Consider the following 15135-nt stretch of genomic DNA (forward strand, 5'->3'; position numbering starts at 1 on the left):
TTTTTTTTTTTCTTTTACCATGTATTTAACTGCACTATGAGTGTAAGTGTTTTTTATGTAAGTAATAATAATAATAAAGTTGTTTCCGCCCGGTTTCGAACCGGGGACCTTTCGCGTGTTAGGCGAACGTGATAACCACTACACTACGGAAACGCTGTAGGAAGAGTTATGGGCAATCTTGGTTTTCTGAATAGATTTTCGGTGTTTACTGTGCAACACTACTGTGCTTACGATGTATAACAAGCCTATATAACGGTGTACATTATTAAAACGTAACACAAGAAAGTAACTATCATCAACTATGATTTGTCGGTGTAATACAATATTTTATTGATGAATGATGTTTACATCTTGGTAAGTGATATTGCGTATCTGCTGTGATCTGCACATTTTCTTTATTCTTGTTCCTTCTTTTATAGTTCATGTGCATTTTTGACTCCACTCAAAATTAGACTGTTGTTCTTCATTTTATACCCCTTAGTCCAACATCTGATTTCAGTTGCTGACAATTATGTGTTTGGTGCTCATTTTATAATATTTTCATAGCATGTTTCATTGGAATCAATTGGTGTAGTACTATTAAATATATCATTAAAGATAGGCAGTACAACTAAATGTTGGGTTGAACACTTTTCTTTAAAGAAGATGAAAAGGTAAATACCTGTTTCCGCCCGGTTTCGAACCGGGGACCTTTCGCGTGTGAGGCGAACGTGATAACCACTACACTACGGAAACCACATGTGTAAGATAATGACTAAAACACTATAATATTTCAGGTACAAATTAATTTGCTTGTGTGTTTTTGATTTGTAGCTACATATAATATTAGTATTATAGTAAGTCATTGATTTAACTGCATTAATTGAATTTCTGCATTAATGAAACGTCCATTCTACTGGAAATTTGTCCCACCACGGCTATACAGATACTTAACACAAGTATGTAAACCATAATATTTGAAATGGTCCTCACTGCAGAACATAAGATCCAGGGGGCAAGGTTGGATCCAGATCCAACTCCTCCCACTTTACATATCCCTAAATCTATCCGTCCCCACCCCATGGATCTGGATCCTGGATCTCGTGTTCTGCAGTGAGGAGCTACTGGAATATTTGTCCATATCTTCATCGGAAAGTGTGCGGTTTCATTAAAAAGACTTAATGTGCTTTACTCTGGCAGTAGCAAACCTCAGTACTCAAGGGCACAGTAAAACTGAGCTTGTGCAGCATCGATGTACTTCTGTAAAGTATGCTTTGGGTGAAAGATTGTTAAAGTGCTCCTATTAAGCTATTGCTTAAAGGGTTAGTTCACCCAAAAATGAACTTTCTGTCATTAAGTACTCACCCTCATGTCATCCCAAACCCGTAAGACCTTCATTTGTTTTCAGAACACAAGTTAAGATATTTTTGATAAAATCTGAGGGTATTTGATCCACACATAGGCAGCAATGTCATTGCACCTTTTTGAGGTTCAGAAAGGTATTAAAGACATCGTTAAAATAGTCAATGTGACTACAGTGGTTCAACCTTAATGTTATGAAGCGACAAGAATACATTTTGTGCGCAAAAGCAAAACAAAAATAATGACTTTATTCAACATTCGTCTGTCCCCTGTCATACTGCTACGCTATTTTCGTTGCAGAGCTTCCGTGTTTACGTCTGAACGCAGGCTCAGTGTTGGCCAGCTCCTGCGTCAGCATCACACGCCTGCCGGCCAATACTGAGCTGCCGTTTGGACATAAACACGGAAGCTCTGCAATAAAAATAGCGACTATTTTATCTATGTCTGTAATACCTTTCTGGACCTCAAAAAGGTGCAATAACATTGCTGCCCATGTGTGGATCAGATACCCTCGGATTTAATCAAAAATATCTTAATTTGTGTTCCGAAGACAAACAAAGTCTTGGGTTTGGGATGACATGAGGGTGAGTACTTAATGACAGAAATTTAATTTTTGAGGTCAACTAACCCTTTAAGCTTATAAGCTTGATTTCAAACTTTTAACGGAATTTATATATATAATTCCATTAAAAGTTTTTCCAGGTATCGCCTCATGCTACCAGTAGTGATACTGACCCATTTGGCAATAGTTTTGCATTGCCAAATGCAAAACTATTGAAAAACAGTCAGAAAAGATGAGTAGGGAAAAAAATGTCAGTGGCCTCCACCTGTAAAACCATTCCTGTTTTGGGGGTTATCTCATTGTTGCCCATCTAGTGCACCTGTTGTTAATTTCATTAACACCAAAGCAGCTGTAACTGATTAACAACCCCCTCTGATACTTAATCCTATATAATATATCCTATATAATATAATTAACTATGGTCGTAAGTCCCATTGAAGTCTCTTGGTAACGACGGAACTTGCGACCATAGTTCACTTTGGGAAACGTACCCCAGATCAATAATCCCAGGAGTTTAACTGACTTGATGCTATTCTCTGATTAAGAAGTGTTCCTTTAATTTTTTTTGAGCAGTATTCAGTTAAAAGTTTGAAATCAAGCTTCCTTAAGCTATTGCAACAAAAATACCCTGTTGTAAAAACACAGATACATTGAGTGACCAAACATTTAGGTGAGATAATTCGGGGAGACTGTCGATGGTTGTAACACTTCAAGTTTCTTCAATCAGGAACATGTTATTAATCACCTGATTCACTTGACACATGCTCAGTTTAGTCCTTATTCCACATGTGAGGTTGTAGAGCCCTGTGGCAGACAGAGCAGATTACTAATTTTGAGGTAAGTAACTTTTTTTTAAAAACTTTATTTTGTAATGGCAATGCCTGCTTTGTAGTTAAACTCAAAGTTATATTGTTTATTTTGTATCTGTGTAGATTTTTTTCATGGAAGTTGTTAGTGCTGATGTTTTAGTTGTTAGCTGTAAGGTGAGCTAGTTCATGGCTACAAGACTCTGGGTTAGTTGTAACAATAATGAAACAGGTTACAACCTACCCCAAGCAAATTTTTAGTTTTATTTGTTTTCTTTGAATTTCAGTATGCCTAGGTCTTGGAAGAGAAAGACAAACCGAGGGGTGTCTCTCAGCATTTTCTGTAAAAAAGAGGAAGATGTTAAAAGAGAACTTCCGAGTAGAGGTTGACCGATAGTGGATTTTACCGATACCGATAACTAGGTTGGGGCATACTTGCCTATAACTGATTAATCAACCGTTAGTTTTTAAAATAGATACTGGATGAAAAACAAACATAACATTCTAAGTAAAACAATGCTGAACTGAAATGTGCAAAATGAAATAAATATATAAATAGGAATATATTAAAGTGAGAAGTTCTACATGTTAGTTCATCGTGCATTAACTAAGGTTAACAGATAAAATAAAAATTAAAAATGTATTAGTAAATGTTGAAATTAACAAACTATGAACAATACTTCTACAGTATTTATTAACCTTAGTTAATGTTACAAATGGAATCTTATTGTAAAGTGTTACCATTTCATATAAATCCAAACAGTCATGCTTAAAGATGACAATCTTTAAATATCTACGTAAAGGTCAGAGCATTAAAATTCTGTAAATGTATATTACATGCATAGTCTCTCACTTTATTTGCTTCTAACACTTGATGATTATCTAATCAAAATAAAATATGTATTGCAGTGATGACAAAAAAAGAACTGAAATCGAATGTGTTTCTGATTTATGTTAACACATCAATGTTGAGAAAGCAATATTGAGAAAGGAAATATTGAAAACGCATGCACACACGCACGTATGTTATTCAGTTTTATTATGATGATGATACTAATGTAATGCACAAATAGTGTTCAATTGTTTAAGCTGGTGCACATTTGCCCCTTTTATTCAGTTTTGTTACAAACACACACACACACACACACCAATTATGTTGAAACGTCAGTTGAATAAAAAGCTTTAAAAATCCATTTTTTGTCATGATCCTTATTTCATAATGTTACATATCACCCCGATTGGTATCATAATGTCACATCTCACCTCAGGGATGTTACAACTTACCCAGACTATGGGGTGAATTATAACAGAAATGTCAGAAATGTTACAACCATCCTCGGTCTCCTCCTAATTTCTTTTCTTTCTTTTTTTAATTTACAAAATTTGAACAAAACGAGGGAAAAACAGTTGATCATGAAACAATGCACAGTACAGTTATTCACATAATAAGTCATACTAGCCTTCAGATGTAAAAATTATCCATTTTATTTACACAAACTTCATATAATGCTCATTGAGGAATGGATGAATGATCATTGAATAAAAGACCAAAAGTAGTTTTATTCAGTGAGGATTCTTATAAACAGACAAAGACATAAAGCAACTTTTACATGATATCAGTTATTATACTTTTTCCCACCACTCCACTGGTGTATTTTAGTGAGCAATAGAACAAAAAATAGTATGTTGTTCCCTATTGACCAAGTGAAAAGAGTTTCCTGAGTACAGATTTGTCCATATGTACACCAGTACACTTCCAGTGCAATGTCCACATCACGTTCCTCCCTGTAGTACAGGCAAGCCCTTTCATTTGAAACATCCAGTTGAACTTTGGCAAAGCATTCTCACTCCATGTAGCCCATTCAGTGTCCTTTAGGGCTGAGACGGGTGCTTGGCCTTGCCACCCTGCCCTGAAGCCTCGTCCTTTCAAAGCAAATATTTAATGAAGAATGGATGGGGTTGGTTCAAATGGCACCCAGAAAAGCAAGACAGCCAGTGAAGAAGATAATTTGAAGTCATATATGCAGACGCATTGGTCAGTCTGTTAGAAAGTTCAGGGTTATATTGGTTTAAGACCCATTCTCTCCTTAAGGACATCAGCAGCATTCTCTGTGCATCCACAAGCATTGAGTTCATGTCTCTTCTTAATATCAGTACAGTCTCAGCACCTATGATACTCTCTTCATTGCTTTTCTACACTTGTTATTGTGGCAGTGGAGACCCCCTCTTTTGTTAATGCAGCAATACAGGCATTATTTTTTGCAGGGGCTCCTGTATGAAAATCCAATTTATTAAATAAGAGATTACAAAAAAATTGGAAGAAAAAAGCAAATGTTACTTGCAAAATATATATATAAATATGTACAAATTTCCATGCTCCAGGTTAGTCATTACTGCAAGAGAGCAATAGGAGAAAACTGTTAGGAGACACACAAGAAGCAGTCATAATGCAATGTCTTCATTATTATGGCAAGGATGTTGGGAAAACTAGCAGGACTCATAGTTTCCACACATGACACATATAATTATACCTTATGCCAGCATCCTGGTATGGGCAGTCCATCTCGCCCCTGTCAATAAAGAAGAGAAGAAAATCAATGATTTGTTTAAAAGTTCTTACTGATGGGTCTGGAAGGAATGGGGAATCACATATGAAGCCTGCCACCAATGATTATGTGAGACTAAAGGAAGCGCGCTAACCCACAGAGGAACAACTTTGGCAGTAAATCTGAATGTAAAACTCAGCACACATCATGCTCACATCATCACCACAGCTCAGATGGACAAAAGCATAAACCCAGGTGGGTGCAGTTATTTCTCTCATGTGATCTATATTCTCACAGGGCAAGGCATAGATTTGATATGAACACTTACACTGGGGTTAGAATTAGGGATCAGATAGGATGGTCAACTAGTTGTCCATGAACCAACTAGTCAGTAATTATTGAGGTTGATAAATCCAATTTATCTTGATTTTATTTTCGCTTTAATATTTAGGACAAAGTGTTAACGTTGGTGAGAATATCCTCTTACTCAATCGGTGTCTAGTTGAAAACATGCTTCTTTTCCACTGACTAGATACTCCACACAGAAGTTGATTTTGAAAATGTGCAGTTTTGCATGTCCCTGGTTAGAATTCAACTGTGTGTAACTTTTCTTCGCAAATTTATAGATTATAAGAACTTGTGATAAAGTAGTACAGAAGCTCTGGTCTATGCCAAGCCATCTGAATCAGATCTCATGATTATGAAAGGGGGAACCCACAGCACCAGGATGGAAACACCAAATGATGTGAGCACAAGCACAAGATAAAAATACTGTACCAAAGGGCAGGGGGCATCTGATGGAGCCCTTGCCTCCCCACCATGTTCTCTAACCCCATTGGTGTCCTGTCAGTGAAACCCATTCATGTCAAATCCTAGCTGCAGTAAACTCATGCACTCAGCGCTGAATTTGCCATTTGCTTGCATAAAAGGGACAGAAAAGAACATTGCATTTATTTTTCCAAACAACATACACATGGTTTTATGACATACCACAGGACAAGGCTGATCAAGCCCTGGAGGTCCCTGCTCTCCCTTCTGTCCTTTCAGACCTTTCTTTCCTATTGAGCCTCTCTCACCCTGCATGGAGAGGTATGGTAAAAAAAAAAGGAAATTTTTTTGAATAAAGCATGCGATTGCTACTTGTCAGATAGTACTTGAACAGCATACACCAGACTTCAGATTTGATTTTATAACAATATGCCATATATACAGTATTAACCACAATCAAACAGTAATTATTGAAAATAAAGTATTTGTTTCTTTAACCTTCTCCCCCCTGTCTCCTCTGTCCCCCTTTTCTCCTTGAAGCCCTGGGAAACCCTGTCACAGGAAAGCCATGTTCAGTAAAATTACTTCATATAGTCAAGTGTTTAACAAATAGCACAATAGTCACTTACATCTAATCCTGGTTCACCTTGTTTTCCCTTGAAAACAAACCACAATGAGTGAAGAAACAACATTTTCATGGCTTGAAAGTATTATTTGTCTTGTCTTTTTAAGGTGTACAAAACACTGACCTTTTCACCTTTTGCACCTGGCAGGCCTACCAAGCCATTAGACCCTGGATAGCCTTGAAGACCCTAACCACAACAAACAGAATTGTATCTGTCCAGTCTTCTCACATCTATACAAGTCTTAGAGTGGTTTCTGCATATTGGTTTTGTAACAAAACGTACCCGTTGCCCAGCTGGACCTCTCTCTCCAGCATCCCCCTTTTCTCCTTTAACTGCCTCACCAGGCTCTCCCTGTGTTACATTATAAATTGATGTTAAACATTGACAATGACAACAAAATGCACCAGAAAGGGTCATTTCTTTTCAACAGTACTTCACAGTCTCACCTTGAGTCCAGGCAATCCATGATAGCCCTGGAAGAAAAGGAAAAAAAAGTTAGTCTTCTTAGCTTTCCTTAACAAAAAGCTTCTGAACTAGTAGTAAACTATATTCCTTACAGCAGGCCCAGGGGGTCCAGGAGGCCCTGGTGGGCCAGGCAAAGAGATAATCTGGGCCTACAAGAGAGTTATCAAGATCAGTCCAGTTAAGATACATCTGGATTAGGTTCTTCATATTGTAATATGTAGAGTGTGCATTAAACTCACCAAATTGTCCTCAAGCCTAGAGTCTCCTTTATCTCCTTTTTGCCCTGCTGCCCCCTGAAACACCATGATACAATGACATAATCCTTGCAAACATCAGTAAACATCACATGCTAAATGTTGTAAATACTCACTGAAGGCCCTGTGAGCCCAATATCCCCCTTTTCTCCTTTAGCTCCTGCTGCTCCAGGCTCTCCTGCATCACCTCTCTCTCCCTTATAGCCCTGGAGGAGACGTCACACTATGCAGTATACTTGTTTGACTAAAGCCGGTTGTAAATCACACTGTACGATTTTAGCCACGATTTGGCTGTCTGAGACAAACTTTGTCAATCCTAAAAGATTCCTCGGATCCTAAGCTTAAATCTGAAGTCTTTGGGCCTCATTTATAAAATGTTGCGTAGAAATGGCTCTACATTCGATCTTATGATCATTTCTCAACTGTGCGTACATGCGATTAATAGAATGAATGTACGCACAGAAAACGTACATACGCCTCTTTCAGATGTGAAATCTATAAATCGCAAATGATCTCGAACTTGCGCGCAGCTGAACTGTTTCAGTTCTCTGCCTTATAAACCACGCCTAATTAATGTCATTTACACTTAAAAAATCACCAGTCATCATCCAAATCCTTTAATTTATAATGGTGAGTCGCAGTCACGGATTGATGTGAAACTCCGGACGATCTGTTTCTGCTTCTGTTTTTAACACGTCTTGATTGCCGTACAGTCTGACAACTGAGATCCCAAAGTGTGACATGGCTTACAGCGAGGATCATGTTTGTACAGTCTGACAAACAACAGTTGTAAAGGACTATTATAAATCGTATCGTGTGCACCCGGCTTAAGTATAATCAGACTGTGTATGAACCAACCTGCTTTCCTTCAGGTCCTGGCGCTCCATGTAAGCCCATTTCTCCCTGTTAAAATATACATATTTGAGATGAATGTTATTATGTTCCAGCAATGGAAACTGTGGAAAACAAAATGGAAACAATGGAAAATTCTGTATGACAATACAATTCAAAGAAAATGTATCACTCACTTTTGGCCCTTGCTCTCCAGGAGGTCCTGGAGGGCCTGGAGGCCCCTATTGGTAAGAAGAACATATTAATAAAAAAAAAAGCTGGAGGTAACAGAGGGGTCTTCACACAGGATTTGACTTTTTTTCTGACTAAAAAGGTACCTGCAGTGCTTTGAAACTAGCAGCCAGATCAACATTTTCTGTGAAGCCAGTAGCTCCTTTCTCTCCAGGCAAACCCTGAAGGACAGACAGAGAGAAATGACTGTCAAGCATCTGAGATATTTAAAGAGAACAGAAATATGTAATAGTGGAAAGATTTCGATAAACTCTCACCTGGGGTCCTGGATCCCCAACATCTCCTTTTTCACCCTAAGGAAGAAGATCATGATTACTGTATTATTTTAGTATCTGCATTTACAACTGCATCTACTTTTACAATTACCATCTTCTCAACAGACAGCTCACCTTCATGCCAGGGGATCCATCAATCCCTTTTTTCCCCTCAGTACCTGGAGCACCCTGATCCCCCTATTTGCAAAAACAGTGCCTGCATGAAATTGTGGTTGTCTTTGTGTGTATGAGAAAAGAAAAAAAAAAGTTAGAGGGGGTGAAAATCTAACCTTTGGCCCTGAAGGGCCCTGTGGTCCAGCCATTCCGTTAACACCATCTGTACCCTTAATGAGAAAGCAATAGATATTGATTTTGTAATCAAATATTGTGTCAAATATTAATGGAAGTCAGTTCCCCTTATGTTCCACTAATGTTTGACAGGGTCCAAATACATTTGTTCTTATTTTTGAATAGTACATCAATCAATTTACATTTTGAAATGTAAGAAACTTTTTTGTGCATGTTCTGCTTTAAGCGCGTAATTGTGCTATCTTTCTTGAAAATAAATACCACTTGGTTTGGTTTTGTTGGTTTAATTATTTTGATATTAAAGCAACATTTGTGACAATTGTGGCTGAAGTGTCCAAATACTTTAGGGGACCACTGTGTGTGATTCACATTTGTTTGTAGACACACACAGGCAAATTACCTGCATGCCAGGTGGTCCTCTTGGTCCCTGAAAAGTATATTACATAAGCCAGTATAATAATTAAGATATTACAAATCATTCTCATTTATGCATCACTACTTTCAGTTCCTTGAAGTTGTAGATTCAAGATTAAATATGTGTTTATATACACAGTAAGCATAAAAATATGTATATAGTTCTACCTCATTTCCATCTTTTCCTGGAAGACCCTGTTATTTAGAAAGGAAACACAAGGAATGAGTCATATTTCAAGGAAAAGGCATAAGTCTGCTCTGTTGACTGTCCACTAGATGTCAGGCCTCTTAAGATCTATGATGTACAGCAGGGGTGTCCAAACTTGGTCCTGGAGGGCCACTGTCCTGCCGAGTTTAGCTCCAACTTGTCTCAACATACCTGCCTAGAAGTTTGTAGTATGCCTAGTAAGACCTTGATTAGCTGTTTCAGGTGTGTTTAATTGGGGTTAGAGTTAAACTTCACAGGACAGTGGCCCTCCAGGAGCAGGATTGGACACCCCTGATATACTGTATAACATAGTATAACTACTTTAATCTTTTATTTTAATCATGTCCTGTGAACAGAAAAAGTGAAGATGATCCAAATGTGTGTAATTTTTTCGATACAGACAGTGCGGCAGGTTCTTTCTCTAAACAGAGACAAAGTCATTCAGCCAATAAGCATAATTTTGGAACACACCAAAACAACAGTCTCAGAGTCCATTTAAACATCTATTTTAGACATTTCTGGCAGGAATCCTATAAGCTTCCAAGGACATATTCAAGCTAGCTTGAGATTCAAGATTGAAGACATATTGCACAACACCTGCCTAAAATCAGATTAATCTGTAAGACATGTATTCCTACAGATGCTCAATATGTGCCGCAGTGTAATGTCTGTCATGTTTCACGTCACTTCTGAGGCATGGCATCAGGCCTAATAAGGTGGTTTCACTTAGGCATATATAAACACAATTTGAGATGCAATAACAGGAAATGCCCTTTGAGCTTCTTGACCCATGAACATCTGCTCCCAATATGAGGCAGAGAGCAGGGTGAGAATTTTTGCCCTTCATCACTGCACTATTCTTTGTTTGGTTTAGATGGTAGTCTGAAAAGGAAACAAAGTGCATAACATATGTTGGGATAAACTGTCTGAGGAAAACAGGGCATTTACTACAAATGCAGAAACCATCAGAGTTATATACTCTGGAGCTGCACGTCAATCGCCAAGTATCCTAACTTAAAGACTGTTATATAATGCATAATGGCATGTTGAGGCTTCATATGATTTACAGGGGGGCATGATTTACTGCAGTACCCCCTGTTTTCACAGGACTGTAAATGCAATACAAATTTTTGTTCATTTACATTCATTAATTTTTAGCATTTAGTAACTCATTTGTAATAAACACTTTAAGTGGGCTGTTTAAAAAAAGTGTTATTTATATGTTTTGAATTAAGTTTTTTAAAACATATTGTGACCGTTGCAGTGTGCGTAGAAAGAATTCGTCAATAACCCTTTTATTTAAAGGCGTATGTTCCGTAGCAGTCCTTTGCATTACGATTGCAAGCAGTATCAATAATGTCAAAAATGTGATGTGCAATAGGAGTATGCTGTTTAAACGTGTGTTCTCACCGGTATGCTTGTTGTGCTTCGTGGAGTTTTGACATGTTTTATAGGCTCTATATTGTTTCTTATGCCCCCCACCCCCCAATTTAAAACATCTTCTCACGCCCCTGATGATTTATGAAGATGGAAGGTGAAACAACTACTATTATGTATTCTAAAAACAAGCACCACTATTAATATTGCTCAAACTTATTGTAAAACATTTGAATAAACCCCTAACCCTAAGTTAAACTTGCCAGAACAGCCATAAATGATACCGAAAATTGTGCATAAAGTAAAAATAGTTGAAAATAATAATAATACCTTATATTTATACAGCACTTATATTGCAAAGAACATAGTGTGCCAAAGATGAGGCCTATTCAAAGATGAGGATTTTTTGCCAATGGTGTGAAACCCACCACAAACACTGGGCCAATTGCCGCTCATGGATGGCCCAACGCTGGCTGACGGCTAACAATTGGCTTGGTATGTCACAGCATTTACACCATAGAAACCACATAGCAATGCACTAAAACCTAGTCAGAACACTTTAGCGACTCTTGCACTTGAATTGTATGCTCCAGCTACCTGTCCTACACAATATGTGCATATTTTACAACAAGTCACTTTGATTTGGGAGCATCTGCCAAGAACGCAAGTGTAGAAGGAAATGCAGTATGTCTGAACCCAACATTGAGCACAGGGTTCAGCTCAGTGAGAAGCTGCACCTGGTCTTCTGAGCAGGGGTCGTCAGCACAGTGTGACTCATATATGAGTCACAACAGCTGTAGAATGAGTGAGCTCAGTAAAGACACAGGCACAAAAGACCATGTGAGATAGAAAGCGAGTGTCTCACCGGCTCTCCTGGGTGGCCCTGTGGCCCATCTCTGCCTGTGTTTCCTGGAGGCCCTCTGGGACCAGGTGTTCCTGGAGGTCCTGGGGGACCTGGGGGACCAGCCTGACCTTGATCACCCTACAGACAAAGAGAGAACAAGTATTTTTGAAAAGAGTTTAATTGTTGCTTCTGATCTCAGTAGTCTTAAGGTTACTCACATAGGTACTTTACTTTGCCTGCATACTAATCATGTTTCATATTCACTTCATGTCCTATAAGCACTGATGTACTGAAACCGAAAGTTTGGTTTCTGTCTTCAGATGCAGCATGTAAAATGCTTCTGGGGCCAATGTTTCAAAGAGCTATCTAAAGCCGCGTTTCCACCGAAATTACCTAGAACAATTTATCCCAGGAACTTTTTTTCCCCAGACCTGTTGCTGTCTGTGTTTCCATTGCGGTCTAAAGTACAGTGAAGATTAGTCCAGTGACGTAGGACTGCGCACGATATATAAGCTTAATAAAGCCTGAACCTCGGTCCATTGGTCGTATTTGTTAAAACATTGTTGATTTGAAAAACAAACACTCTTACTTTACGTATCGCAACAGACTTTTAAAAATGGTGGTTGAAATAAAATGCTGCGTGGAGTCAACCAATCAAAATGCTGCGTGAACTCAACCAATCAGCATGTTCAGCACCCAAGTCCCACCCTCGAAAGTTCTGGAACTTTGAAAAAGTACCACCTCCTGAGCAGGAACTTTCTGAAGGGGAAATTTTTACCCAGAACTTCATTTAGACCTTGGTTCCTACGGTCGAAACACACCAAGTACCATCCCAAAGTCCCTAGTTCCTGGGGAAAGTTCCTGCGGTGGAAACGCGGCTTATGAAGAAATGTCTTTAGTTCCGCAAAAAAAAAAAAAAGTCTTAGATTAAGATAATGCAAGTCAGTTCTACTGCTAAAAAGACAAATAGCTTTTTGCCTTGATTATTTGCTGTGGTCTAGCAAACATGTTTTCGTCACTACTGTCAATAAACACAACAATTACCCTCTCTTTGAAATTCAAAACAGGAATGCAACACAACATTGTAAACTGCCAGATGAGCTAATTGAGGACAAGGACACACAGAAGAAATGGAGAAAATGAGAAAAGCAGCAAGGCATGCACAAATCTGGCTCTACCTTTAGAAGGCGCTTGTGAAATGTATGATGGTCAGTTGTAGCCGAGAGAAAGCCATGCTCATAGCGAGGGAAGACCATCTGACGGCAGAGGACAGATAATGAGAAAGATAGACAGACTGCATAAGAAACAAAGCAGGGATGCCAGTAATCACAGCTGGAGAAACAGATATTCAGCCTGCACAGTCTTCCCTCAGCGTAAGGGGTTATGGGAACAAAGGAGAAGTGGAAAAAATAGCAAAACAGAGTAAGGTATGAAGGCACAGATGTTTGTGAACATGGACGGCCACATGTGTCAGGAGATGCAGGGATGATAGGCTGAGAGAGACAAACCTTAACCGTGAGAATCTGATTACTGAGCAGGCCTGCAGAGGCAGCGTAGGCCGGTGGTCCCTGGGAGGTCAGAGGTCATATAGAAGAAAACGGAGGCAGGAAATGACGTAAGGGGGAAAGAGGAGATGATTCGGAGAATGACACTGTTAGGATACATATAATGGAGGGTGATGACATCTCACATTGTATTTCTGAGCTTCGACTTGAAATTGAATCCTGTGAGTTATTCTGGCTATTCTTCTGTTTTAAGAAACCAAGCCCATACACCTTCTGGATATGATTAACTTTCAATGGGTGCACATGGTGATGAGGTTTATGTTTAGAGTTGCGGTTAGATAGGTCTGCAACGGATTCGTGAAGAAAGGCTACTTTTTCCCTGGAGAAACTTTTTCATGATTTTCCTTTCTCACAGATTGTCAAGGGTTTTTTGTGTATTAAAACATACTCTGCAGGAACTGTACTGAAATGGTATAGAGAACAACCACAGCATGCCTAAACTAGATTTCTGCATTGTCATGCACAACTTTCCGCCATGATGCTAATATAATTTTCATTGTTTGTGAGATATTGCTATGCAGTTTCTAAGTAGTTTATAGTTTGTTGCTTGTAGAGTTGTCAAAAGTACTGACTTCGGTACCAATCGGTACTGAAATTTTAAAAATGTAAGGCTTTGAGCGCTGATGAGTGGATTAGTAAACACCTGTGATTGGCCAATGTGTTGACGTGCTCATCAGATATGTCTGTGATTGGCTACAATTATCAATGCACGGGAGCATTTGAAAGCACACAGAAGTATTTGAATTTGATAGCGTTTTGAAAGCGAGTGTATGTGTGTAAGCACTCAGTGAAGAGCATCATTGATGACTATTTACAAAGTTTTTGAAGCGTTGATTATTGAATCCAATCACAGACATATATGTTGAGGCCGCGAACACAATGGCCAGTCAGAGGTGTTTACGAATCTGCTCAACAGTGCTTAACACTTTTTTTCTTACCAGTGTGAAAGAGACTAAAAATACTCGGACATATCAACTTAGGACATATCAATTAAGAGTTATATACCATTCTAATCTGTGAAATGTCTTCTTTTATTTGTGTACACTCAGAGTAAAAACAAAATGTTGTGCTTTTTGCAAAATAAAGAAAAATAACATGATGCGTGATCTGTCGTCTCTCTCTGAATGAAGTCCAATCTGATACTCCCTCAGAAAATGAACTGTAACGTAGTGAATACTAATGACACAAAAATGAGACATATGTCTAAAGAAACGTTGAAATGTCAGGTTTTAAATCATGTAAGTCAAATCGAAAACAAATATTCTCTGTTTATGTAATCTGTATGAAAATCATGTCAGTAGTTCGGCTCAACTCATTATCCACTAATTCGGCCAAGGAGCTCACGCTCTATTCAGACGCCAATTCTAATATGAATGTTTAGACGCTCTGCATCATAGAAATACATTATTTTTTAAACTATATTAAAATATTATATTAACATTAATACAATAGCTAAAATGATCCTGTTATCAGCATGCTCACAGAGGGTTTTTTTCTTTTATCTCACAGATTTGAGAATCATAGTGACCAGATATTGGCCCACACTGGACATTCTGAATGAATATGATGGAGAGATCACTGACTGGAAGCAGGAAAGTTTTTTTTTTTTTTTCTCCAGTAAAGAAACACCAAACACCTTGGAATGCCAGGTAAGTGATGTTCACTTATATCTTTGAACAGGATTTATTTCCAGGTAAAACTCTGTACTCAAAA

The 15135-nt window shown here is 38.4% G+C and overlaps 1 protein-coding gene and 2 non-coding genes across 3 annotated transcripts in view; all 3 read right to left on the reverse strand.

The window, feature by feature from the left end:
* Window positions 1-80: 80 nt before the first annotated feature.
* Window positions 81-153, reverse strand: trnav-aac (transfer RNA valine (anticodon AAC)). The gene has a single exon. It is a non-coding gene; the product is annotated as a tRNA-Val (tRNA).
* Window positions 154-662: 509 nt separating this feature from the next.
* Window positions 663-735, reverse strand: trnav-cac (transfer RNA valine (anticodon CAC)). The gene has a single exon. It is a non-coding gene; the product is annotated as a tRNA-Val (tRNA).
* A 3435-nt stretch (window positions 736-4170) lies between these two features.
* Window positions 4171-15135, reverse strand: part of LOC127503197 (collagen alpha-1(XXIII) chain) — a 101443-nt gene continuing 90478 nt past the window's right edge. Inside the window, exons 10-30 of the mRNA XM_051876693.1 lie at window positions 13366-13425; window positions 11879-11995; window positions 9597-9623; window positions 9415-9441; window positions 8996-9049; window positions 8841-8903; window positions 8709-8744; window positions 8538-8612; window positions 8397-8441; window positions 8227-8271; window positions 7485-7574; window positions 7354-7407; window positions 7207-7263; window positions 7096-7122; window positions 6932-7000; window positions 6773-6835; window positions 6653-6679; window positions 6522-6575; window positions 6246-6332; window positions 5241-5279; window positions 4171-4632 (exon numbers count right to left, since the gene is read on the reverse strand). Coding sequence (XP_051732653.1) covers window positions 4582-4632; window positions 5241-5279; window positions 6246-6332; window positions 6522-6575; window positions 6653-6679; window positions 6773-6835; window positions 6932-7000; window positions 7096-7122; window positions 7207-7263; window positions 7354-7407; window positions 7485-7574; window positions 8227-8271; window positions 8397-8441; window positions 8538-8612; window positions 8709-8744; window positions 8841-8903; window positions 8996-9049; window positions 9415-9441; window positions 9597-9623; window positions 11879-11995; window positions 13366-13425 — 1167 coding nt within the window. The 3' untranslated portion in view covers window positions 4171-4581. The remainder of the gene's footprint in view (window positions 4633-5240; window positions 5280-6245; window positions 6333-6521; window positions 6576-6652; window positions 6680-6772; window positions 6836-6931; window positions 7001-7095; window positions 7123-7206; window positions 7264-7353; window positions 7408-7484; window positions 7575-8226; window positions 8272-8396; window positions 8442-8537; window positions 8613-8708; window positions 8745-8840; window positions 8904-8995; window positions 9050-9414; window positions 9442-9596; window positions 9624-11878; window positions 11996-13365; window positions 13426-15135) is intronic.

The sequence above is a fragment of the Ctenopharyngodon idella genome, chromosome 21 (assembly GCF_019924925.1).
Source record: "Ctenopharyngodon idella isolate HZGC_01 chromosome 21, HZGC01, whole genome shotgun sequence".
Lineage (NCBI taxonomy): Eukaryota > Metazoa > Chordata > Actinopteri > Cypriniformes > Xenocyprididae > Ctenopharyngodon > Ctenopharyngodon idella.